This window comes from Rutilus rutilus (assembly GCF_951802725.1).
Source record: "Rutilus rutilus genome assembly, chromosome: 10".
Taxonomy (NCBI): domain Eukaryota; kingdom Metazoa; phylum Chordata; class Actinopteri; order Cypriniformes; family Leuciscidae; genus Rutilus; species Rutilus rutilus.
The window spans coordinates 6201964-6229390 of NC_140215.1; the positions used below are offsets into that span (position 1 = coordinate 6201964).

The 27427-nt window shown below is 38.5% G+C and overlaps 1 protein-coding gene across 4 annotated transcripts in view; it reads left to right on the forward strand.

Moving 5' to 3' along the window:
- The window catches only part of hdac4 (histone deacetylase 4), a 204453-nt gene that overhangs the window by 82798 nt on the left and 94228 nt on the right, over positions 1–27427 (forward strand). Inside the window, exon 1 of one of the 4 annotated variants that reach the window (XM_084421605.1) lies at positions 24997–25149. The exons of 2 other annotated variants lie outside the window; for them this stretch is intronic. In XM_084421605.1, coding sequence (XP_084277731.1) covers positions 25146–25149 — 4 coding nt within the window. In that variant the 5' untranslated portion in view covers positions 24997–25145. Of the gene's footprint in view, positions 1–24996; positions 25150–27427 lie in introns of those variants that run through there. One more of the 4 variants, XM_084421604.1, reaches the window with a different exon arrangement.

Below are 27427 nucleotides of genomic sequence, written 5' to 3' on the forward strand. Positions count from 1 at the left end.
CTATCTATTTATCTGTCTGTCTGTCTGTCTGTCTGTCGTTCCGTCTATCTTTATCTGTCTGTCTGTCGTTACGTCTATCTATCTATCTATCTATCTATCTATCTATCTATCTATCTATCTATCTATCTATCTATCTATCTATCTATCTATCTATCTATCTATCTATCTATCTATCTATCTATCTGTCTGTCTGTCTGTCTGTCTGTCTGTCGTTCCGTCTATCTCTATCTGTCTGTCTGTCGTTACGTCTATCTATCTATCTCTGTCTGTCGTTACGTCTATATCTATCTATCTATCTATCTATCTGTCTGTCTGTCTGTCTGTCGTTCCGTCTATCTATCTATCTATCTGTCTGTCTGTCTGTCTGTCGTTCTATCTATCTATCTATCTATCTATCTATCTATCTATCTATCTATCTATCTATCTATCTATCTATCTATCTATCTATCTATCTATCTATCTATCTATCTATCTATCTGTCTGTCTGTCCTTCTGTCTGTCTATCTATCTGTCTGTCTGTCTGTCTGTCATTCCATCTATCTATCTATCTATCTATCTATCTGTCTATCTGTCTATCTGTCTGTCTGTCTTTTAAAATGTATATTTATTTCTCTATATTTGTTTCTGTATCATATATATGTATATGTGTATGTGTATGTGCGCTCTCTCCTCTTGGAGCTGGAATAGTGGAATAGCAGTGGATTGCTGGCTAGCCACAAACACACTGGTTAGCCCGATGTGGTTTCCCTCCGCTCCTGCTAAAAGAGACAGAGCGTGGCATCTGTGTACAGACACTCACACATGTTGGCCCGGCCAGAGAGCCACACACAGACCGCTGTAGTCTGAGGACTCTGGTACTACACTGAGGCTTAGGAAGAGGTTTATGGCCATGTAGAACACACACAATAATGCAATGGAAATAGCTTTTCTCTTGGCAGAGTGAAAAGTTGTGGACCTTTTTAATAAATCCCTTTCAACGGGAAGGAAAGGAAAGTATGTAAGATGAATAAAAGGAAACAATAAATGAAAAAGGGAAGAATGAAGGATTGAAGAACTTTACAGAATGACAGAAAGGGAGACGGGGCAGGAATGAGAAAAAAGAAGGAAATGAAGCAGGCAATGAGGAAGGAAATAATAAAGGTAAATAATGTAAGAAAGGAAGGAGGGGGAGAAGATAGCGGATCATTTAACAGATTTTCTGTTCATGTCTGAGACTGAACTTGAAGAACTTTAGTTTTGTCTTTAACCTGTTTAAGGGGTGCAGGTTTAGACCCTGTCTAGGCTGGTTCAGCTGGCTTTAGTCTTGTGTAGGACTGGTTTAAGACTGGAACTGAGGAGCAGGAAACAGATGGTGCTGAAAGTCTCGCCTGGAGACCTGCTCACTGCCAACGGCGCCTTTCCACTCTTTCACTCTCCCTCTCTATCTGTCTCTCTTCCCCTGTTCCCCTCCATGCTGAATTAGTATTGATTGTAAACATGCTCTCTGAGCAGGGACCAATGGTACTTTATACCGTATGTTTAATGAGTCCGCGTGGACAAGGCGTGCTTGCTGTTTTTGGATCATAACATTCCCAGCCAGCACTGGTGTTTTTGGCCGAAATGGACTGTAGTTACTGTACGATGCCTTCATTTGTCCAATGCTTGTGTCGGAGCAGCAAATACGCAATAATAAACCACCATATGCAGCTTCATGCATTATTCAACATGTGTGAGACATGTAAGCATTAGATATTAGGCTGTCTGCGCTGTTCCTTTTGAAAAAAAGAAGAAAAACACTGTTAAACATGGAGAGGAAGCTATTTATACAAAATACCAGGCATTGCTACTCGTTCTCATTAGCATAATGTAAAAAACAAATCAGAACTTTTGTAAAAAAGTCATTTAAATTTACTTCACAGTGTTCATTTTCATTACTGTATTGAAAAAATATACAGTAAAACAGTTTTATTTATTGTGTGTATATATGTGTGTTTACAATAATATTACAAAAAAAAGCAATAAATGTATGTAGCTACATATAATAGTATATAAATACATATATATTTTTTTACATATTTAGCATTTATTCATATATATTTTATTTATATTTTTATAATACAGTAATACATTGTTTGTTATCGTAAGTCTTAATATAGCACTGGAACATAGCACTCACATTTAATTATTTAAGTTTAAGTTAATTTAGTTTGAGTTATTTTAGTACTTTGAACTAAATGAAAGAGATTAATTTAGCTTTGGCAGCTAGCTGAAATAATATATATATATATATTTTTAATTTTTATATTTTTTTATATTTTTTTTATTTTTAATATATATATATATATATATATTTTTTTTTTTTAAGTAACACCAATAACAATAATTAAAAAAAAACTATTTTATTTCTTGTTTTAGTTAACGATAACAACCCTGTATTGAACTACTTTTGTGTTGTTTTCTCTAATGCTTTTGCATCCCATTCATTGTAATTGCATTGAAAAACCAATCATGCAATTTTCTACTTTTTTGTTCCACAGAAGACAAAAAAATCATATCAAAGAATGCCAAAATGCTCATAATTGAATCTCTTAAAATTTTCAGAGAGGAAAATGCATCAGGAAAAGAGTCCTGTTTACATGCCAAACTGGTTGAATGTCTGAGTATCCTGAGTGTCTGTCTGTCTTATGTCTTATTTATGTTGTAGACGGCCTTTGCGCGGCCCTGGCGTGCGAGTTCATTCAAGCATGTTCGTCTGCATCTGTGTGTCTGCTGAGAGCTTGAGTCATCTCAGTGTGTTATTCTTACAGTTTTTGTGTGTTAAAGCCTCTTAGACACACACAACACACACACACACACACACACACACATTCTGGTCAAGTAATGCTATGACCTTTTCATGCATTCACACATAATTCGCTCACTCATACACACTCTTCCTCAGAGGAGGCTTGTGAAAGCGTACTGGCTCTCGCAAACGTGCTGGGCAGATCTCCTGCTACGAGGGCGGAAAATGAATTGAAAATGAAGATGAGCTGTTGGCGACTTGTTAAACGCCCACACCTCTGAGCTCCAAACCGGCCTTCTCCCAAAAAAAACATGCAAATGCATCTGCTCTTTATAGCGATTTCATCCGATGCATTTTTGGAGAGGCTTTTTGCAGCTTTATTGGATAGACTCAGTGGAATGGGGAGTCAAATTCAAACTTGCATCTCAAGCGTGAGAACCGAGGCCATCCACCTTGCTTGTGCATACGTTTAAAAAACAATTGGGCTATCTGTTTGTGGTTAGCCAATGGAAGCATGAATGAATGATGCATTTATATAGCGCTTTACCATGTACTACTGTACATCCAAAGCATTTTACAATCATATATTTCCTCAACCACCACCATTGTGCAGCATCCACTTGGATGATGCAACGACAGCTACAGAACAACGGCGCTCGCCACACACACAAGTGTGTTAAACACATTTTACCATGTTTAAAGTCGGCATGAAGCAGAAGTTGCGATAGTCCTTTCTTCCCTATCGTGATGTATATATGAGTGAAACAGCTCTTCGAACTATAAAAAATGTAGGGCTGAACTTGTTTTTTTCCATTGGGAATTGATTGGATGGTTGTGGTTTGCTATTGGTCGATCTCATGTGAGTGACAGGTTGTCCCGCCCTCGCGCCAGTAAACACGTCATCAGAGAAGAGGTATCGCTACAAGAGTTAATTTGATTAAAGATTATATGACACATGATTTAAAAAAAAATTATGAGCACAGGTAAATCATTTATTTAGATTCATTTTGATTTCATGGTAACTTTAGATTAGAGATGGGTGGGCCTAGAGAGGATTGTGTATTAATAATATACATTTTGGTCTGTTCCTCACAAGTCTATCATGGGAGAGTTATATAGTTTTATAGTTTTTGTTTATACGTCTTAGTTAATTTAGTTTATTTTAGTAACTAAACTAAAACAAGAAATGCAGCCTTGGCAGCTTGTTTTTTTAGATTCATATATCGTTTTTTTTTTATATTTTTATTTCAATATGAAATAAATATTTACATTTATTTTGTAAGTAATAAAGTTTTAATAGGATTGATCTTCATAATTATATTCATCTAATGTAAATAATTCATGAAAATAATGTAAAATTAAGGGTTATTTAAGCTATTAATTTTGTTTAATCTAACATTTTATGTCTATCACATGTGTATCATAAAAAGTGAACTGCCATTATGTATCATTATTAATAGCAACTCTGGTTTAGTTTTGTCATAAAGATGATGTTTGTGTGTGATTGCTGGTCGTCTGAAGAAGAGGAGGCTTTGAGAACATGATTCACACAAGAGATGATGAACTTTATGAAGACAGATTTGTTTGCATATTAAGTAGCCTGACTGAGCGAGTTTTTCATTCAGAGGGTGGCAGTAAGAAGTGTGTGTGTGTGTGTGTGTGTGTGTGTGTGTGTAATGTGGTATGCATCTGAGGCTCCTACACCACAAATGTCTTCTAAAGATGGTCGTGTATCTGAGCAATATGGTTAATGCTCACAATAACTTTGATTTTAAAGCACTTGTTATTGGGCAATTACATTTCTTAAAGACAACATAATTCATTCGTTTTGTAATTTTGTTTTCTTGAGAGATATTTTTATCTCTAATATAAACTTCAATAACGCCATTAGTTTTTAAAATCGGTTTCATGAATCATTTTGAAATATTTCATTGATTTTTTTTTTTTTTTTTTTTTTCAAAACACTTAATTCACTGAAAACATGCCCTAACTATTTTAAAATGGATTTTTACTGTATTTTACTTCTTGCATTAAACCTTTTGAATCTATTTGGCGAAAGGGGTTGTTAGATCAAACTGATGGTTCCTCTAATTCCCCCCTTTAATCCACACCTATCAATAGATATATTAAATATCATCAGAAAGCTGGAAAATATTGAGAGAATATTGCATCCAGTGATGTGTGTTATGTGGTGGTGTGTGTGTGTGTGTTTGGGGTTCAGGCCCTACAGCGATAAGCTTGGATAGTCCACCCGGTGCTCCCACAGTCCTGTTTTATCACAGCGCTGCCTCTTTATTTAGAGCACTGAATTATAGATGAGCTCTTAAGTGGAAGAGAGAGACACAAACAGCACTACAGATAAGAACACAGAACAGGGACAGAGCTTGGCTCTTGAATGGGCGTGACCCGTATGCTAATGCCTGAAATGCCCTACCTTATTAACCCCTTCAGTCTGATTTCCCCCTACCTTTTTATTTTGTTCCATCTCTTTTTATCAAGACTTCAGATGCAAAAGCCTCATATTATATATATTTTTTTTATAATTATGTTTATTGAATTTTTAGATACAAATATAACAAGACATCAACACCCCCCCCCCCCCCCCCAATACAAAATAAATAAATAAATAAAATACACTCAGATTTTTATATAAAACAAGACCATACTATAATAAGGCAGATTTGTGAAAAGAAAAATAGCAACAACATTATATAATGTATAACATGTATAAAATAACATTTCCAAAAGAGGAAGAGGATGACAAAAAAAAAAAGGTTAAATGTCCAGAAAGTTACACAGTTACATTGTTCCTTGTAATATAATAGGGCGAAGACAAGGTTCCGAAGCGTCCAGATATGGGGTCCAGACTTTGTAAAACTGGCCTGTTTTTCCATAAATAAGTAAATCGCTCCAGGGATATATTATATATTAGTTTGTCACGGTCTTGGTACGGTTCAGTATGTGCTATGTTCAGGGAAAACGGACTACTGTCAAATAAAATAAAATAAAATAATCAAACTACAAGCAACAGCACAAATGAATACAATAGAGCAAAGATACAAATACAATAAACAGTGCTTTTAAGGTTATTTAGGTATCTAACAGTAGTTTTCAGATACAGAAATGGAATAAAGTAATCAAATGTAAAACAACATATTTGCATAATCTTCACTGTATTAATTAAATAAAGATTAATCATTATTAAAGTTACAAAAGCTATCCAGTCAAGAGCAGTGAGTGATTTCCTTGTCTTTTGTTGGTTTATTAACATTAAAAACAATATAGTAACAATATTAGGCTGCTGTCACTTTAAGACATAATTCACGGATACACTGATACTAATACACATGCGTTGTCTTTCTCTACTGTTTTTGTTCACTTAAGACATAACCGACTACGTTTGCTAGGATACCCACCAAGACAGGCACGTTGACAATTTGTGAATTTGCCCGTTCAAGCGTAAGACTGGAAAGAGAACTCAGTATTTGCGCACTGTCTGGCGGCTTTCTGTGTGTGCGCTTTGGATGAGTGCACACACAAATCTTCTCACTGCGTGCACAAGTTCTCTTTTGCGTCTTGCGCTTGAATGTTTAAATTGACAAGGCTTAAATTAGTATAGTTTAAACAGATAGCAACGCAACGTGCTTATCAGGTCTCACCTGCGCTCACGCGCTATCAACACCCGGGTGATGACGGCGTAAATGACTGCTCATATTAGAGCATACGGCACTCGCAATGAATATGTGGGTGGCTGTTACACCCCTAATAAATATAGATATATAGATATATATGACTTGAACCTGCATCTCTTGTGTGAGCACTGCGCACAGCACAAGTGCAAACTGCTATAACACATTTATAATAATATAACTTATGGACAGTTTTAAAGGATGTGTAGATGATGAAATCTGACACATTTTGCAGCACTAATGTAATCTGCACACTGAAATGGTGGCATGTTTTTAAGAGTTATGGAGCTTCAACGGTCACCTTGTCTCCACCATAAGGACACTTTCTTTGTGTGGCTGAAAGATTCTTTTGGCTTACGGTGCATTTCTCTTTCACTTTCTCTCACTGTCCTTCCCTGTCCGCTTCTCCCTGAAGAAAAGGGTCATTGCACTGCTCCACCTCTCTCTCTATCCCTCTCTTCTTTTTTCTCTCTCCAGGACTGGCTGAACTCCAGAGGGGATGGAGTCAAGCCAGGTCAGTAAAGCGGACTGATACGCACCGCTAAAGCCAAGAGGGCGGGATGGGTCGAGGGCGGAGCCTAACTGCTATCCCAACTGCCCTGCGCAATCCTACAACAATTCAGCACAAGTTTTAGTGCTTACTATGAAACCCATATTGCATAGCGATTTCTCACTCTGCTGATTCAACACCAAAAAATGCATTTGACCAAAACTTTTGCTGACACAAGTTTAGTCTATTTATTATCGAAAGAGAGATCAATTGAGTCATGAAGTAGAGTTAGGTGGTATGTCAAAAAGTCTTGTTGCTCCAAAATCATGGTGATTTTGTGTGTGTGTGTGTGTGTGTGTGTGTGTGTGTGTGTGTGTGTTATATGTGTGTATATATATATATATATATGGTTTTCTTACATTACCACTGTTTTGGACTAATTGTTTAAATGCATTCGCTTACTGGTTCATAGGATTGAAAACTCTCCTGGAGTTTAATGGCTTAAAATGATCTGATCACAAACAGAGAAGGGAAATCAGGTTAAAGGGTTAGTATAGAAATTTCCACCTACCAGGGTTACAGGTGCTTACGCCATCGTAGATGCTCAGTATAATAAACTCCCGACTCCTAAGATCATCTAACTATGTGACGCAAGTTACGATAATGACACAATTTCGCATGCCTCAGTAATTTATTTGCGTTAAATTATTTTGATGCATTAAGGATTTCAAATTAACATTTGCATTGATGTTGGCCGTCCTCATATAAGTTGTAATAGAAATTATTCAACCCCCATTACAAATTTACAGACTTTCAGCTGTTTGCAATGAACAAATCAAACAAGAGTAATTGAAATAGCTCAACACAACACATTTTTCAAGTGGTTTCTGCAAATTTAACTGAAAATGCAACTTTTAATGACAGTCTCAAAAATGTTCAACCCCCTGCAATCCCTCACAACAGCACAAATCTGCAAAACAGGTGTTGTCTCAAGCACACCTGATGCAACTAATCAAGGGCTTAATTAGTTGCACCAGTTGTGTTTGAGCTAGAACACATGAAATATCTGAACTGGCTAATTCGGTAACACTTTATAATAATGTTCAGTTGTAAGGCATTTAGTGGTTGGTTAATGATGAACTAATCATTTACAGAACATTCATAAATGATTAGCAAGTGATATACTAACATTTTATGTATGTTTTGTAAATTCCGTTACAAGTCATTTACAAGTGATTAGTTAATGATTAACTAATCATTTACAAAACATGACTATGCGTTCATAAATGATTAATTAGTGATATGTTCATTATTTTATGTATGTTTTGTAGATTCAGTTAGAAGTCATTTACAATTGATTAGTTAGTAATTAACTGATCATTTACAAAACATGACTATGCGTTTCATAAATGTTTAATAAATTATGTTACATTTTTTTTTAAATGTTTTGCTCACATCAGGTGCACAGTGGTTAAAGACTCCATGTGTTTCAGAGAAGACAGCTGTCTATACCCTAACCAGTCAGCACTTACACTGCAGTGCACACTACACTACACACTACAGAAGACAGCTGTCTATACCCTCACCAGTCAGCACTTACACTGCAGTGCACACTACACACTACACTACACTACACACTACAGAAGACAGCTGTCTATACCCTCACCAGTCAGCACTTACACTGCAGTGCACACTACACACTACACTACACTACACACTACAGAAGACAGCTGTTTATACCCTCACCAGTCAGCACTTACACTGCAGTGCACACTACACTACAGAAGACAGCTGTCTATACTCTCACCAGTCAGCACTTACACTGCAGTACACACTACAGTGTTCAACACCTGTTATAGATGTGTAAATGAATGAATAAATCATTTACAACCCTTTCTGCATCCCCTAATCTAAAGTGTAAACTATTCATCACTTGTAAATGTGTTACACATCATTCGTAGATTACCACTTCAAGAACCAAAAAGGCATAAGATCAACGAATCGAATCTACGAATGTATATGTAACACATTTACAAGTGATGAATAGTTTACACTTTAGATTAGGGGATGCAGAATGTGTTATAAATGATTTACAACACTTTCTGCATCCCCTAATCTAAAGTGTAAACTATTCATCACTCGTAAATATGTTACTAATGATCTGTACATGTATTCAAGGCATTTACAGCACTTTCTGCACCATCTAATTGCTACATACATACAAAAAATACATTATTTATTAAACATTTGTATATGATTAGTTAATCATTTACTAATCAATTGTAAATTACTTCTAACTGAATCTACAAAATATACATACAATAATTAATATATCACTTATTAATCATTTATGAATGCATAGTCATGTTTCGTGAATAATTAATTAATCATTTACTAATCACTTGTAAATGACTTGTAACGGAATTTACAAAACATACATAAAATGTTAGTATATCACTTGCTAATCATTTATGAATGTTCTGTAAATGATTAGTTCATCATTAACTAACCACTTATAAATGCCTTACAACTGAACATTATTATAAAGTGTTACCGCTAATTCTTTGTTTAGGTTTGTTGGGTGTCATGTTTGACACGTTTGCAAGTTCAAAGTTAAAGGAACAGTGGTTACACTACCTGGATGGGGCTGAAAAAGGAAGCTATCAACGGCTGGAACCAGATTTCTGAGAAGGCAAGTTCAGAAAAACCCTTGAGTGACTGCAAAAGACCTGCAGCAAGACTTGGTGGCAACAGGCACTGAGGTTTCAGTTTGCACAGTAAGGCGCGTACTAAACGCATGAGTTTCCATGCCAGAACTCCAAGACGCACACCACTACAGACCCAAAAGCACAAAGAAAAGCTCCAATTTGCTGAAAATCATATAAATAAGCCACCAAAGTTTTGGGATTCTGTTTTGTGGAGCGATAAAACAAAACTGGTACTTTTCGGCCCTATGGATCAGCGGTATGTCTGGAGGAAGAATGAAGAATATGCTGAAATGAACACTCTGCCTACAGTTCAGCATGGTGGGGCTCGGTGATGCTCTGGGGCTGCTTTGTATCCTCTGGCACTGGAAACCTGCAGCGTGTGGAAGGCAAGATGGATCAATTGAAGTGTCGGAAAATCCTAGGAGAAAACGTCATGCCGTCACTGAGGAAGCTGAAGCTTGGGCGTCATTGGACCTTCCAACAGGACAATGATCCCAAGCATACCTCAAATTCCACCAAGGCTTGGTTGCAGAAGTAGTCCTGGAAGATCCTACAGTGGCCATCACAGTCACCTGACTTGAACCCCGTAGACAATCTCTGGTGGGATTTGAAGAAGGTTGATGCAGCACACAAACCCAAGAACATTACTGAACTGGAGGCCAATGCTCATGAGGAACGGGCTAAGATTCCTCATAAATGCTGCCAGAAGCTGGTGTCTGGTTTTACATCTCGTTTGCAGCAGGTCATAACAGCAAATGGGTGTTCTACTAAGTACTAAAGATGCTTGCCATGAAGGGGTTGAATAATTTTGAGACTGCAGAGATCATTAAAAGTTGCATTTTCAGTTGAATTTGGGGAAACCACTTGAAACATTTGTCATACCACCCAGTCCTAAATGAAGTCACTGTGAAAAGGTCTTCAACAGCCTTTTCAGCAGAATGTTTTTAAGCTCTGTAGGCTGTGAGAGGGAGATGGTTTTCAGAGGAAGTCACCCGTGTACAGTACATGAGTTTTTGGAGGGAGAATGCTGCCTGGTCCAGGTGCCAGCCCTCACAGATGGTCATCATGCCTCCTGCCTGGCCCTCTGAACGTGGCACCCGTGTCCAGGTCGGAGCTGCCAAGCAAAGCGGTCGGCAGGCAGTAGACGGCTATTCTGTCAGGACTGTTGCACTCGAGACAGATCTCATTCATACATGATCTTACATCTGGTGTTGATTCCTACACATTATCCTCAGTAGTTGTTTTTCAAGGTATTAGCAATCAATTTTTTTTTTTTACAGCAGTTGTTAATCAATTATTAGTTTCTAATTAAATAGTAAGAATAAACAATAAATGTGATGGGTTGCTAAATAATATATATTTAAAAAAAAAAACTGTATTCACAGATTAATTGATCATTTAATGTGATATTTGAACAATATTAATAATAATTTTAATTGTAAAAACAAATAATAATAATAATTATTATTATTCATATTATTCTGGTTTTGAACCATCAAGGTTTTTTGAAATATGACGTTATTTTCATGACAATTAAACAATTAAATCCATTTCAACAATACTATCATATAACATCTAATTTCATTAATTAATTAATTTAACAATTTATTAATGTACAATTTATTTAATATTTTTAGTAATTGCTTTAGTAAAAAATTGTTACATTTAAGTATTTACATTAATCATTTCTGATTAATGATTATGATGCGTTACAATAATGATGCGGTGGGTGATGAATGTGCTTAATTGTCATGAAAAAATATAACAATGCAAAAAAAAAAACAATTATATACATATATATTGGAATAAAACCAGGTTCTTGACAGGTTGTGTGAAGTTTCACCAAGCTGTGGATTAAACAGTTTGTTCTGTAATTTAGTTACCTCTTTCTTTTTCTTTCTTTCTTTCTTTCTTTCTTTCTTTCTTTCTTTCTTTCTTTCTTTCTTTCTTTCTTTCTTTCTTTCTTTCTTTCTTTCTTTCTTTCTTTCTTTCTTTCTTTCTTTCTTTCTTTCTTTCTTTCTTTCTTTCTTTCTTTCTTTCTTTCTTTCTTTCTTTCTTTCTTTCTTTCTTTCTTTCTTTCTTTCTTTCTTTCTTTCTTTCTTTCTTTCTTTCTTTCTAGCAGTCAGTTCCTCTCAATCAGAACTCAGCTGTCCAGATGTGCGTCGTGACTATGGTGGTGTCCGTTCTACATAAACACATCTATCAATCTCTGTATGTTCTGCCGCCACTGATGGATTGACAGCTTGGCCGAGTGTTTTGATTGATTGACGGATGTATCATTCCTCAGCAGTCCAAGTGTATGAGTCCAGCTGTCTGTCAAACTGACCATAGTGGCTTGTTAGAAGGGCATTGCGTAATGCTCTAAATGTTGCCAGGACCGGAGCAGATCAATACGAACCTCCGTCCACCACGCCACACACACACACAGGCCTTTCTAAGACCTACAGGAGAACAGTTGCCGCCCATGATTGTCTGGCTGAACTCGAAGTGGAACTGCAGTTGTGTAATGCTAGTGTCACCAAATGGAATTGTAGAATAAATGACTTTTCAAACAGGTTTTCCCGAACGTTACGTCCATTTTCAATTGTTTGGGCAAACAGATGACAGTCGTTGAGCCAATGTGCAATGTTAAAAGCACCACAGTGTTTAGACTTTATTCGGAAACCAATCTACAGCTTACTTAAAGTTGTCTTTGCACATTATAGTCAACATAAAACAGCGTTCACAACCCATTTTACATCCGTGATGTGGTTTATTTTTTAAGTCAAACAGGATAGTCAACGAGAAAGAAAAATGGTGGCTTTGTTTTATTTATCTGGTCTCTGTATTGCCCAGTGTAATTGTTAACTAAAACTAAAACTATTAAAAATCCTTTTCAGATATTGAACTAAAGTTGAAATAAAATATTAGATGAAAAAATGTAACTAACTAAAATAACTTTAGGCTGAACACTAAACTTACTAAAAATAAAAAATAAATTAAAGCTAAATAGTACTTCTTTTTTTTTTAAGACAAAAGCACATAAAGCGACGATAAAAACGAATTGATAATTTTAATAAACACTTTAATATTATAGAAATAATGCAGAAATAACCCTTTTTGTCTCGATGCACTCTTTTTTTGTGCGTCAGTTTTCAGAACTAAATAATAAAAAAAATAACCAATTGCTAACATTTAAAAATGTTTTAAATTGAAATCTAATATGTTCCCATTTTTTATTAGATGTTTGAAAAATGTTCGTTTTCTTTATTGAATGATTTTAACATCATATAAATACAGTAATGTAAACGGATGGAATGGACTGTTTGGTTCTGGTCGGGCTCCTGTCGTGTGCTCTTCCACGATCACATGTCCGTAACAAGATGAGAGCAGGATATTAGATGGGCTAATAGCTGAGGAATAGGTCTTTTCCTGGAAGCGGCGAGGCCGTTATTGCAAAGACTCGGAGAGAGAAAACAATCCTGCTGTAAAGTTACCCGCGGATACACAGACCATGTGCTTCCCCACAAGCATGTTTTCAAACAGCCGTTATTTCCTGATGGCTGCTGAGGTCCAGACTGACTTTTGATTTCCGGCTGAGTGGACGATACCAAACCTAATTTATTCGCCTCTGTCTTGTTCTTGAAGAGCAGAAACTACGCGCCATGCAAATGGATGGGATGCGTTTTAGTGGATTGTGAGTTTTGTATGGGTATTAGGGGGAGTGTCGTGTCTAGACTGAATGCCATTTAGCAGGATGGTTTTGCTGTTATTTTCAACTTGCTGAGAAAAAGAGCATTTGTATGTTGCCTGTAATACTGCAATTCAGGGTTTAGTTCTTTTGAAGATGAGCCCAGTCTATGAATATTCAAAAGATAATTGTGAAAACCTTAAAGTGGACTTTTCTACAATAACGACAGACTAAATCATTTTGGTTCTTGGAAGTATCTGTGTATTTACGCATCTGTATGTATATTTTTCAAGCTTGTTTGCAAGCTTTAGTGATTCTATTTGGTGCCATTAAGAACTTGAAATCTGTAGAACAAAGCTGTTCTCGGATGTGGTCCTTATCGCACAAATTAATCAGCATATTTCCGCGCAAGGCTTCTGACAGCTTTCCATACTGAAAATGAATGGGCATTTGGAGGAACTCCAGCTTGAAATGCCATCCATTCATTAAACTCTGATTCAAGAATCCAGAGCTAAATGAGCTTTTTTCTGAAGTGGTTCACAAAGTCCCTGCCTCTTGCATGTTTGTTAAGAGCGTAACACAGATCCCTTCAACATGCTATCTTCTAATTCACAGCATAGGGTTAGTAAAAGGCTGTTGCATGATCCTGAGCACTTTACCAACCTCTCTTTGATTTGCATGGCACCACGGTCATCATTTGCTGTCATTTGCCATATGAGAGCCTTATTTTTCTGCTTTTAAAAGCCTTCACGCATTTATGTACTTACTGTCTGCATTATTCATGCTCATCTCAGCACTGCACGTGCATGTGTGCAGTACATTGGTCTGCTTCACCCGCGACATTTCTGAGAGGGAGAGAGAGAGAGAGAGAGAGAGAGAGAGAGAGAGAGAGAGAGAGAGAGAGAGAGAGAGAGAGAGAGAGAGAGAGAGAGGATCTAAGCACCTCTGAAGCCTCTGGTCAAAACCAGCGAGGTTACGCAGCCCGGCCAGGCCAGGGTCCGCGGGGGCCTGGAGCTCTTGAGTGAAGACACCGCGGGGCTAATGGACCAGCACACACACTCCCTCAGCTTCAAGAGCTACAGAGAGAGAGTGTGATGAGCCTGAGGGACTGAGTAAATATGAATGAGGTCTTTCCTCCCACGTGCTCCTCGCTGCAGAAGCCATTGATGTTGTTTTGACATCCGAGTGTGAGAGAACAAAAGGAGCAGAGCCTGAGCAGACTGAACAGGGCTGGGCTCTTCCAGTGAGCTTGACCAACACGTGTCTTATCCAGGCGTGATTTGAGAAAGCAGAACTTGACTGTGAGTACGGCTCGGGGCGTTGGGTCAGAAATGAATGGGGGTAAAAAATGCCACTGAAATGCAAAATGTGTATGCTAATATCAAATGTTAAAATTCTGTTCTAGGCCAAGCAAAATTTTCGAATGATTCAGAATTTAGTTTAGTAAATTGGTTATTTTACCTCAAATAAAGTGTGTCCTTGTATTAGATTTGCAAAAAAAAAACAAAAAAACCCAGATTTTTCCGTCATTTACCTATTTCTTATCCTTCACACTTCACCTGTAATGGAAGTGAAGTGTATTTAGCTGATGGAATATCTAATGCACTTCTTAAAATTCTATTTTAGGCCAAGTTAATCGTTCAAATGATTCAGAATTTATTTGAATAAATTGGTTAAATTGAAACATTTTTGTCAAAGAATAACAAACAGTGTGTTTTTGTATGTTTAAAATAAGTGTTCCTTCAGAAATAAAGAATAAAACAACTCAATGAGAACAGCGAAATACAAAGTCTGTCATGAATCTCTAGATTGCGTAGACTGATGGGTCTGTCAAACTCGATCTGCTTGCAATCAGATTAGGGCATTGGTTGGTTCTTGCCGTATCAGTAGCCAATGCGAGCCAAGCGAGCTTTCAGAAACCCTCCCATCTTCCCCAGCTCCACCTGTGTAGATCTGCTATGGGTAATTCATGTTTGCAATTTTATACAGCAACAGCATGTCTTTCTGGCATATCTAAACCACCAAGACCAAAAAAAAAAAAATAATGAACACCAAGGCTCCAAAAATGCATAAAATGTTATAGTGGACACGGATCACATTTCGAGCATGCACGTTCTTTGTTAGAAGAGCCATTACAGTGCCAAACACTATTCACAGAGGTTTCGTTATGACATAAGTTAATTCCTGACGTTCCTAGTGTGAAAATTGTTTGGGTCTTTTGACGTCACAGTCACTTGTCCAGCCTTGCCAGTTTGCACGTACACAGAGCTGCTGTTGATGAACAGATGACAGCCGGATGAGCAGAGGTGCAAAAAAGTGAAGGGGCGCAATCTTAAGTTGAAGAACAGGTCAACACAACTGCATGTCACAGAATGCACATTGTGGCACATTAAAAATGATTTTAAATACTTATATTGTAAAAACTAATGCTTATTTAAATATTTTAACTAAAATGTATTTGTTGTAAATTCATCTAAAAATATATCAGTCATAAAAGTAGACATTTATGGGTGTTTGTTTTGTCTCATTGGCCAAAATCCTGCTCAGCATTATACTAAGTCTCTTCTGCTCATTAAGGCTGCATTCATTTTATAAAGTGCAGTAAAAACAGTGATATTGTGAAATATTAATACGGTTTAAAATGTAATTTGTTCCTTTGATGTAAAGCTGAATTCAGTGTCATATGGTCCTTCAGAAATCATTCTAATATGCTAATTTGCTGCTCAAGATTTATTATTATCAATGTTTAAAACAATTATGCTGCTTAATGTTTTTGCAGAAACGTTTTCAGGATTCCTTGATGAATCGAAAGCTCAAAAGAACAGCAAAATATATATTTTTTGTAATATTATAATTGAGTAAAAAAAAGAGTATTCGTTTCTTAAACAAAAAGAAAATCATTCTTACCTCAAACGTTTGAACAAGGTTGCTGTAAATATATTAAAAGTATGTTAGTATAGACTTTGATTTTGTCTCTTCAGGCAGTATTTCACTTTCCATCTGGACAGAAAAATGATTTAACTCTGAAAACTTGTTGAAAGTCAAAAATCCTAATGGAACTTGTACAGGATTCCGTTGGGATCGTCTGTCATCATTTAGAACCAGTCCTAACTGAATAAAAAAAGATATCACTGGATAAACTGAAATTCTTGCAGGATTTACAATCCAGTGCACAATCCAGTCAATTCAACAGGAACACGTTACACGTCTGTTGAGAACTACTTTTTCCTTACAAGAAAATTCCCATTAGGAATCTATAGGATTGACTCCAAATATAGATTTTATATATAAAAATCCCCCCCAATTGCGAAGTTGTAAGCAGAATCATATGGAGCTGTTTGGATTTCAAGTGTTTTGTGTTGGACCTGTTGGGAGTAGTTTGTGGTGTACCCCAGGTCCATGTCTCAGGATGTTGATCAGTGCTCTGTCTGTCACACTTGTGTGTTTGTGTGTGTTTGGCATGATCCAAGAGGAGAGTCAACAGCATTCAAAGTAGCAATTAGCCACAATGAGCAAATAAACTGTACTACAAACTGTGCATGAAAAGCTGCAATTATCTTGTTTGTGGAAACCAAAGTAAAATTTGGAAGCATCCCATTCATGTGGTCTGCTCTCTGTGGACATTCATTTGTAGTAGATTCTCTCTGTTTGTGTGCGTTTTGATGGACTGCCTGTCAAAAAGTCAAATTTTAGTATCATTGAAATAATATTCTAGGTTGTATTCTATTTTGTCCCCCCCCCCCCCCCCCCCCTCATTTTTATTACTTTTTAAGAAATATCTATATAGTTTTGGTTCATTTTTATTTCAGTTTTAGTTATTTTAGCACATCAAGTAAAACTAAATAAGAATGACAAATGTGTCTGACAACTGGCTGAAATAAAATAAATATATTTTATTTTATTTAACATTTACTTTATTTCAAGTAGAATAGTTTGTTATGGTTTTAGTTAACTGTGATAACTGGTTTGGACATACTTGAATTTATTTTCTACTATCTTAAAGGTCATTTTTGTTCTGTTAGCTTCATTCAATGGAATCGCAATGGAATTTATCAGTGCATCTTCCATTAGTTGGACAAACATTGGTTGGACAAATTATCCAAACTCATGTCAGAGGATGGTAACTTAAAATGTAAAAAAAAAAAAAAAAAATCTATGCAAGTTCTTAGTTTTAACATCTTACCGTTGTCCTAAAATGTTTTAAATAATACTAATAAAGAATAGGTGTGTGTGTCTGTAGTGTACACCTTTTCTCTTAGGCTTGTGATTTGAAAGATGATGTTTGCTGGCTTGAATTTGCTCATATTTTATTTTACCCTATCAGCCATTCATTCTAGGTCTGCTCTGAATGGGCTTAAGTAAATGTCTCTGGCTTCAAATCATTGAATCAATGTTTCTTTTCAAGTTTGAAGGGAGCACTATTAACGTTGGTGTATAAAACAGATGGAGACTGTGGCCTCACGTGTTTATTCTAATGAAACACTGTTATATCTATCTCAGTGCTATGTGAGTTTGCAGCTGGACAGTTTCACACACACACACACACACACACACACAGACACACGCACACACACACACACACACACACACACACACACACACACACACACACACACACACACACACCAAGGCAGGATTATAAATAGCGTAAATCAATAATAAATGACACAGTATTTCACATATTTGGAGTTGGGCTTCAGTGCCCTAAGGGGGAAGGATGAAAATATCATTCTTGCAGTCTCTCTCTCTTCCCCTCTCTCCCCCCTCTTTCTCTCTCTCCCTCTCCCTCTCCCTCTCTCTCTCTCTCTCTCTCTCTGTATTTCAGGTCTGTCGATCCCCCCTGAGTACAGCGAGGCTTCTTGTTTATACTGTAGCATCCATCTTTTATTTATTTCCCTCATCTGTTTGGTTGGCTGCAGATTTCTCCATTCAGAGTTGATCATTAGAGGAGCTGCATTATTTACCATTCTGGCCCGCAACGCTGAAAGGAGGCGAGAAATGGGGAGAGAAAGGGTGTCCTATATCCATAAGCCCATTTTAGCACATTCAAGTGGCACAGAGGAGTAAGTGACAGTGTCTCTAATAGAGATCGACAGATGTTGTTTTGTTATGACTGATAAGGATTGTTTTAATGTTTGAGTGCTCAATAAACCATATGTATACATACTCCTCCACTTTTGTTGAAATCGTATGGGCTAACATCAGCTTTGAACAGCTGACCAATTGTCGCAAATACTGACAGGCTCGTGGGCAGTGTAAAATGCATGGGTGCGACAATTGTGTCAGAATCTCTTTCTTCATGCTGTCATTGTTGAAGTTGCACCTAAGGACTAGTTACCTTTTCTTCCTTGCATCCGATGGCTAACCTTTTCAGGATTTGTGCGGCCCCCATCGAGCCGCCCCACACCTACGAGTACAGCGCCGCCTGCCTGGGCCTGGCCCACGGCGAGGCGGCCTTCTTGGACTCCACGTGTGTGCACTGCGCCGTCCACGAGCACGTGGTAAAGTCGTGGTCTGCACCACAATCGTTGCGCGTCCAAAGGGACGAGGTGGAAGCCCATGGCTCTGTGCGCATGCCCCCTGTCAAGGAGACCGTTGCCGTGCATTTGTGCCCGTCCATTCATCTCTGGGCGCGGATCTCAGCTTGCAGTCCAAGTCGTGCAAGTTCATGGCTCATCTGGCTGAAAAAAGAAAGGCTCCAATCACTCCCTCCGGCCTCCTTGGTGACGCCGTGGAGTCAGTTACAGAGCATTTCTCTGAGGAGCAGAAGCGCGAAGGCTATGAGTCACGAATATTGCCCCGTCGCTCATTCCAGCCCTCGTCGAGGTCTCTCTCTTCGTCGGCAACTGCTTAAGATTGGCTGAGCACCCCGCTGCGGTTCTCCACCCTGAGCCGGACGTTCGCCGTAGGTAGTGGGCGGGACCGGGAATGTAGCGTCACTGACCACGGAAAGCACCATCCTCGGCTGCCAAGCCTTTGTCCTACGGACCATCCAAAAGGAGGAGAGTTCGTTGGAGGCCCTGCCCCCAAGCGCTGTGTTCTGCATCATATCCCCTCTGTTCCTGTAGGTAACATTTGCAGTGTTTGTGTGCTGTTTGTGTGAGCTCCACAATAAGAGCACATATCCCTTCACACAAAGGGCAGTTTTCTCCTCATACACTCAACACCGTGTCACTCGCCCTGCCCCGAGCAGCGCAGAGTCGCAGTCCGTGCATATAGTGGCCTCCCGATGAAACACGAGAGTGCCAGTTTTCCCCCACCGTGCACGACATTGCACGTACCCGATCGGCAGCCAGCCTGGCTGGGGCAGGGCTCCAGTCTACAGACTGGCAACAGCGGCCATAGAACTAATACGGCCACGATGTCATTTTCTAGATGCGTGGACAGTTATTCCAGGCATTTCATCTTGGCTACTGGGGATAATTCAACACAGGTATTCTCTTCAGTCCAGACGCAGACCACCCCACGTCAGGCGTGGGTCCGTCACTGACTTTGCCTCAAAACGCCCCGTTCTGAGAATGGAAGTGCACAGCTGATATTTCATGGTGCCCAAGAGGAATGGAGGACTCCGTCTGGTACTGGACCCGAGAACCATCAACCGAGCACTTCACTAGTGCACATTCAGGAGGAAAGACCCCCCTCAACGTGAGCTCACTCGTCGAGTCCTATCGCCTCTTCATGGGCCATGTAGGCGCGTCTTTAGGTTTGTATGTTTTGCAACCGGCTGATCTTCACAGAACAGTGCTTTCGGTGAGTGATTATCCTCGATTATCTCCTAGTCTTGAGTCTTGACTACGAGTTTGCGCAGTCGTTGCCGCTTCGGCTGCTGACGCTGTGCTTATGTACATACTGATTTGTGTTTATGCTGTAATGTTGCCCTGTATCCTTCAGTGCAACTGGCTGTTCTGATCTAACTGCGTATATTCACAGTTGTCGCCGATACGGCCGCTGACGTATCCATGACTGGTGTAGCTTGGCCCCGTTTTGCTCGGGCTTATCTTCACTAGTCTCACGGCGGGATTTAATACAGTTCCCGCAGTGTAGTTACACAATGTAGAGTTACCGCTCTCGAAAGGGAACGTCTCCGGTTACTATCGTAACCTCGGTTCCCTGAGAGGCGGGAACGAGACATTGCGTTAGCCGCCGTGTTCGCTGTTCAATCAGCTGCAGCGTTCAGTCGTGATTCTGACTCAATTGTCGCACCCATGCATTTTATCCTGCCCTCGAGTCTGTCAGTATTTGCATACTTTGTGACAATTGGCCAGATATTCCAAGCTGGCGTTAGCCCATAAGATTTCAACAAAAGTGGAGAAGGGAGGAGTTCCCGTAGCAAAGCTGCGCAATGTCTCGTTCCTCTGAAAGATCTCTAAAGACCTTCAACGCTTCTTTTCAGAATCCCATTACTAGGTTTTGAGGCACTTGAATTATACATTGAAGTTGTTTACGTACAGAATAGGATATTTAAGGCACCTGTGCTTTAAGTGTTTTTTAACTCGTACATTGTAGTGGAAGGCCAGCAAGATTTCCGGCCACCTCCACACATCCTGGTAAACTTTCTCTTCTTCCACTGCCTTTTAAGTGCTTTCTATTTCTGCCCTGTTTATCACAGCAGATCTGTTGTTAAAACTAGTTTTATCCTGGGGCATCATGGGCTGTAAAACTGTCATGGAAAAGGCCTTCCTACTCACGAGTGCGTGATTCGGGGAGAGGACCTGCTTTGGGGAGAGGACCTGCTTTGCATGAGCTCTGGCTCTCTTTTTGGCCGAGCTCCATGTGTATGAAGCCCAGGTGCTTTTTTCAATGGGCACTTTTGTTGTTGATCAAAGTACCTCGCTGACATCACTGCTAGAACTCTTGACTCTCGCTCGTTCCCAGCTGAGGTTTACAGATGGGCTATTTTAGTCCACTGCCGTGTGTTTACGTGCCTGTTATCTCTGGAATCAGTTTGTAGTGAAGATGTGTTGGCGTCATGGCCTTCAACATGTTCTGATCATTCAGGTCAAACTAGATTTTTACATTATGTGAAGAAAAAGTGAGTTCTGATTGCCTTTTGCTAAACTCACCAGGGTGTTGTGGGATGTTCCAGGACGTTGCTTTGCTGTTGCTAAGGTGTTCTGAGTGTTTGTTAGTATGTTGCTATGCAGTTGCTATAGGGTTCTAATTCAGATTGTGATTACTTTTCAACATTCCAAATCTTATTGACCGCAAATGTTTAAACAGTACACTAACTTCCAAAGGATTAGGGTCTATTTAACAATTGAACAATAAAAATAAAAAAAACGCTGTTTTTTTTTTTTTTTTTTTTACATCGATGATAATAATAATAATAAATGTTTCTTGAGCACCAAATCAGCATATTTGAATGATTTATGAAGGATCATGTGACACTTAAGTAATGATGCTGAAAATTCAGCTTTACATCACAGGAATAAATTACATTTAAAATATATTCAAATAGAAAACAGTTATTTTAAATTGTGATAATATTTCACAGTATTACTGTTTTTACTGTATTTTTGATCCATAAATACAGCCATGGTGAGCATAAAAACCTTACATATATAATTGAGCAAAAAAGCAAAAAATAAGCAAGTAACAACATGCCATTCAGTAAAGTGAGTCAGATTAATTCAGTAACTGTCCTGACTGATTCACAAGCTTTTGATTGACTTAATAGAGCTTATCCATCCATCTATCATCATGTTGTGTTGGATGGATGCATAAGCTCTATTAAAATTAATTCATCCGTTTTTGAGAATCTTTTTTTATCAATATGCACTGGTTGGGCTGCATGTTTTTGTTTCACTAAATAGTATCAGTTCAAGAAATAATTCTTTCTGGAATCAAACTTCACTGATTGGTGTCTATGTTTTTGTTTAACTAAAGAATCAGTTAATATGAATATATATATTTTTAATTATTCGTATGAACTGATTCATTTAGTTAAACGGGAACATAGAAAAAAAAATCAAATGAGACTAGTTGGGCTGTATGTTTTGTTTAAATAAAAAGAATCAGTTCATAAGAAGAATATCTATTTTTTAAAGTATACTTCGGCCGTCCGCTTTCTGCAACGGTCACACTGTCCGTGTGATGTAATTTTCGTCATCAGGAGGGTCCTCGGACATCCAATTTTTGTGTTTATGCACAGACGGTCCATATACAACAGTGTTGTGTGCACGCGCCGAACGCATCTTTCCATGCTCACTGCTAAAAGAGTTTACTTTGAAAGGGTCTTTGAGAAGGAGCAGAAGGTGGAAAATGAAGTACCCAGGCCTTAACGGCACAGGTTGGGCTGTTTCTATTTCAAAGAAACAGCTCCCAGAACTTATTTTTAATTATTTAATTTTTTTTTTTTTAAATTACCTAACTCCAGAAGTAATATTAATCAACCTTGTGTTTTGTTTTTTCTTCAGCAAAAATAACTATTTAGTGATGCATTCATAAAATGATTCCTAGCGTTATGAAATATGACTATATGCCAATCCCTAATTAATACTACACTGTCCCTTGTTCTAAAGTGCTCTGACTAATCCGAAGAAGAGGGAATGTTGATTTCATTTGATCTCTTGTGATGTGGAAGATAATTATCTGATTGCGTGTTTGTTTATGTGAGAGTTGAGATTGTGTTCTCTCTTTATTTTTGGGCTGAGCTGAGTTTTAATGCTCCAGGCTCTTTGTAAAGGATCCAACAGCACTTCGTTTTGGGTGTTGGCCGTGTGGTATTGTTTGCTTGGCGTCTCTGTATGAAAGGGATCTGTAGGATAAATATTTCAGCGCTCTCTTTCTCTCCCTGTCTCTTGGTCTTTCTGTGCCCATATCTGTACACACTGTGTATTGATTAACATTGAGCCCAAGTAAATGTGCCATTGATTTTCTGCTTTGTTAAGCGCCAGGCTTTACCAACGTGGCCTGTCAAGGCAGGCTGTCCTGTGAAGATGGACCTCCTCTTCACTTCTCCCGAACCCTTTGGAAAAACACACAATCTTCCGAAAGATACCATGTTCATGGACGGGGCGTGTGTGGCGTCACATGATGGAGTCTGCCGCTCAAAATCCCAACCACGCTCCATCCATCACGACTCTAATGTTCTCATTTGCTATTTTTTCTCAAGCACCTCGTTCTCCAGCTTTCTTATTACCTTCAATTATTCAAAGACGAAAGAGCTAATCATGCGTGTTGTTTTTTCTTCCCAACAATGGTGACCTAAGTCTTCCAGATTAATTAGGTGACAGACAAACTAGGCTGGGGAATGGGATATTAGTATTTTTAGAGTTATGGGATTTCCCTGAACAGTGTGCTGGAGATGATCAATAGCCGTACACAGGGTTTGAGCTCATGATCGTCAAGATATTCCTGAGTCAATCGATCAATCAATAAAACTCAAGAGGAACTGTAAATGAGCTCTGCATAAAGCCATCAGGGAATGGGCATGTTAAATGTGTAGTAAGATGAGATGTGTTCACATGTTTTTTTTTTTTTTCCTATTCCTAGTCAGCTCAAAAATTAAACTTGACACCTTGTGTTATTTCAAACCTCTGGGATTACTTTAAGATGTTTAGAGATTTTTTTTCATTGGTCCTATAGACCTTATTCATCTTTGATTTTTTTAATGTGAATGAAAGCAAGGCTATGAGGTGTAGACGCGCATCTCTTCAGTGGGTTGTGCTGTTATTCAATGTGTTTTTGGATTGTTCTACTGACAAAAAACTGCAAAAATATATTTTCGAAGAAGCTTCAGTAGACATAAAACTCCAGACAACATGAGCTGTGGAAAGTTATAAGTGATCTAGGAGCTTTATACAGTAAAAATCACACTTTTTTTCATTTACTCGTCATTTTTTTACATTATTTTTTATTGAAGAACTACACTAGAAACATATTTATTAGGACTGTCAATAGATTTAAAAATGTAATCGCGATTAATCGCACAAAAGGGTTATAAAGCTTGGAAGAGCCAGGACATGTTTTAATATAACTCTGACTGTATTCTTCTGAAAGAAAGTCATATACACCTAAGATGGCTTGAGGGTGAGTAAATCATTGAGTAATTTTCATTTTTGGGTGAACTATCCCTTTAACCTATATTCTAAAAACTCAAACTTATATTTGACTTTTTCAACTTTAGTCAGCATTTTCACTTATCATACCATTATTTCTGATTATTTCACTTACTGTACTTTATCCACAGTGCTTTATGGATTGAATGGTTCATATTAAGCACTTCTGTGTTTTTCCAGATGTTCAAACACCTTTTTCATTTGATCCAAATGATTGTTGTCATTTACCTAAGAGCTTGCTGGTTTGGTTCCGAGCTCTTAATTGCAGAATCGCTGGGAGAAAATTAATGAGGAAAAATTCTTGCCAAACTAAAGCCACTGAAAAAGTGGGTGGTCACCGTTACGCCGTTACGCTCTATGTAAACTTCAGAGTAGTGTGCTAATGACAGGGGGAGAGAGAGAGAGAGAGAGAGAGAGAGAGAGAGTCTTGGAGCTTCTGTGAATCTGCCCCGTGTTCCAGGAAACTACAGCAGTGCACATAAACACTCAGCATGCCTGCAACGGCTCTGTGATGTCACCAGCTGAGAGGAAGGGCGGGCGGGCGAGAGAGAGAGAGAGAGAGAGAGAGAGAGCGAGAGAGGGGAGGGGCAAGGGTGACGGAGTGAGATACAGACACAGCCGGAGGGAAGAGAGTCAGTGAGAGTGAGACGGGGAATGTGAAAGACCGAGAGAGAGCCACACTCAGCGCTGTTAGAGGCATCGAGCGCATCGTAACCCCTCCGGCTCACTGTCTGCCGCCTCCCTGCTCTGGACTTGAGGGGCTGATGGGTAAGTGCCATTTCTGTACAGGGTGTTCTGAGTGAGGGAGGTTGAGTGGGCGGACGGGTGTGTGAAGACTATGGCTTTATTGCATGGTGCTGAGATACGCTAACACTCTTGTGTGGGTGTGTGTACACGCGCGCTGCATCCTTGAACGCTCTCTGTTGAGTGGTGAGAGTGATGAGAGCTTTTCAATGCACTTTATTGTCAATGTTTTGTTTCGTGTGTGTGTGTGAGAGAGAGAGAGAGAGAGAGAGAGAGAGAGAGAGAGAGGTGTTCCGCTTGGCTGTGCTTGTGGCGCAGGGTCTCTGTCCTGGACAATCTGTCTGGTGAGGATGGAAAGTAGGGCTGGGCAGCGTGATGTTGGACGTGTCAGCCGGTAGAGATACCGCTGTACCGTTTATACCGTGGTAGATGCGTCTACTCAGTGGGCAGGACTGCGTTACGTTGTTTACACCTGCGAGCGGTACAGAAACATGGATTAATGCAAATGCAAAGCAGGACGTGTCCCGAACGAGTCAAGACAGGGAACTTGTTATTACGAGGTGTTTGGCACTGCAAAGTGCAGTTTTGTTGTTTACGGTTGCCAAGTAACATCGCAACTTGCCGCATTCATATAGAATTCAACTGATGAGGTCACATGTGCACGTTTATTGGTTATTTTACAATGGCTTCGAAAAATGGTTCATCCAATCACAATTAAGAGCCAAAACTAGCTGTGTATGATTTCTGTTCTTAATTGAATATAACAGTTGATATATTGATATATATTGATATGAACAGTTTAATTTGGAAGTGTTTAATTCACTGGATTATCCAATAGCCAAAACCACATTCTTATTTAACATATAACATAACTGTTGAATTTACAACGACCTGTCTTGTTATTGTTAACTAATACTAAAACTATTCAAAATCATTCATCGATATTTGAAAAATAAAGCTGAAATTTGATGGAAAACTTAAACTTGGTATGTAACGGAAATATATAAAGTTGAATTACTAAACTTACTAAAACTTACAAATGTAAAGCTATATAGAAAGTACTAATAAAAATGGCAAAAGCACAAAACAAATTTACTAAAACTTTACCAAAATAAATGTATGCACCTCTTGATGGAAATAAATGTTGTGATGGTATTCCATCAAGATGTGCATACGTTTTTTTGGTCAAGATCTTGTATTGACAATGCAAGAGTCCGGCTCTCTGTAAAGTCTCCTCCAGCACATCCCAAAAGCATTCAATCAATTTAAGGTCCTGACTCAGAGGTGCAAAACCATGTGTAAAAATGATTCTTCATGCTCCCTCCCAACCATTCTTTCACAATTTGAGCCTGATGAATCTTGACATTGTCATCCTGGAATATGGCCATGATGTGTTTTCCTACATGGTTGTTTAAGAAATGAAAAGCTACACACTCCATCTTTAGGGTTAGAAGAACTGTTGCCAGACATATAACATGATAGAAACATAATAATCACTGCAATAATGAACCAATCATAGACTTTTAAAGATTTTCCTATTTAAGTCCGAACAGTGACTTATATAAAGTGTGTATACATATAAGTACAGTGTGTATATATAAGCTAGAGATTTTTAGAGATGATTTGAAGATGATTTTGGTGTCTCAGTATCTTTGTCATTGAAGAGTGGTTGTCATGAATGTGTTGGCCAGTGTGTGCACAGCCCCCCACACACACACACACACTCTCTCTCTCTCTCGCTCTCTCTCTCTCTCTCGCTCTCTCTTAGTCATCCAGGAGCCTGCAGTGTCCTACCTCAGTGCCATTCACATTTGAATGGGCATTACTCACTCCTCCTCTCCCTATTAAAAGCACATGTGACAATCGTCCGGTGGCTTCACAGAGCAGCCCAGCATGCAGCACTGTTTTCATTCACCTTCAGTATGTCCGTCTCTTTATATTTAGATTAGTTTTCTCAAGTTTTAATGAGGGAAAGCTTTCATTCAAACCATCTGCTTTGAGAGAGATGGTTTGAGAGGTCTACCGATCCATTAGTCTCATAGACAGACTTCTGATTATCGCCTTAAGGTATAACATCGGTTTGCTGTTTATTCAGCCCAAGAACTGCCCACTTAGACATGAAGATACTGTCTAATCAAAGTGAAATCAACCAATAACAGTTTTTGTTTTATGTGTCGTTTAGTGGCAGGCTTATGTGTATTTTTTTTATCTGATTAGGTTTTGATTCAACAGTTTAATTGTGTCATGACTCAAAAAAGATTTTTTTTTTTTTTTTATGAATTCAAATATTTTAATACGATAT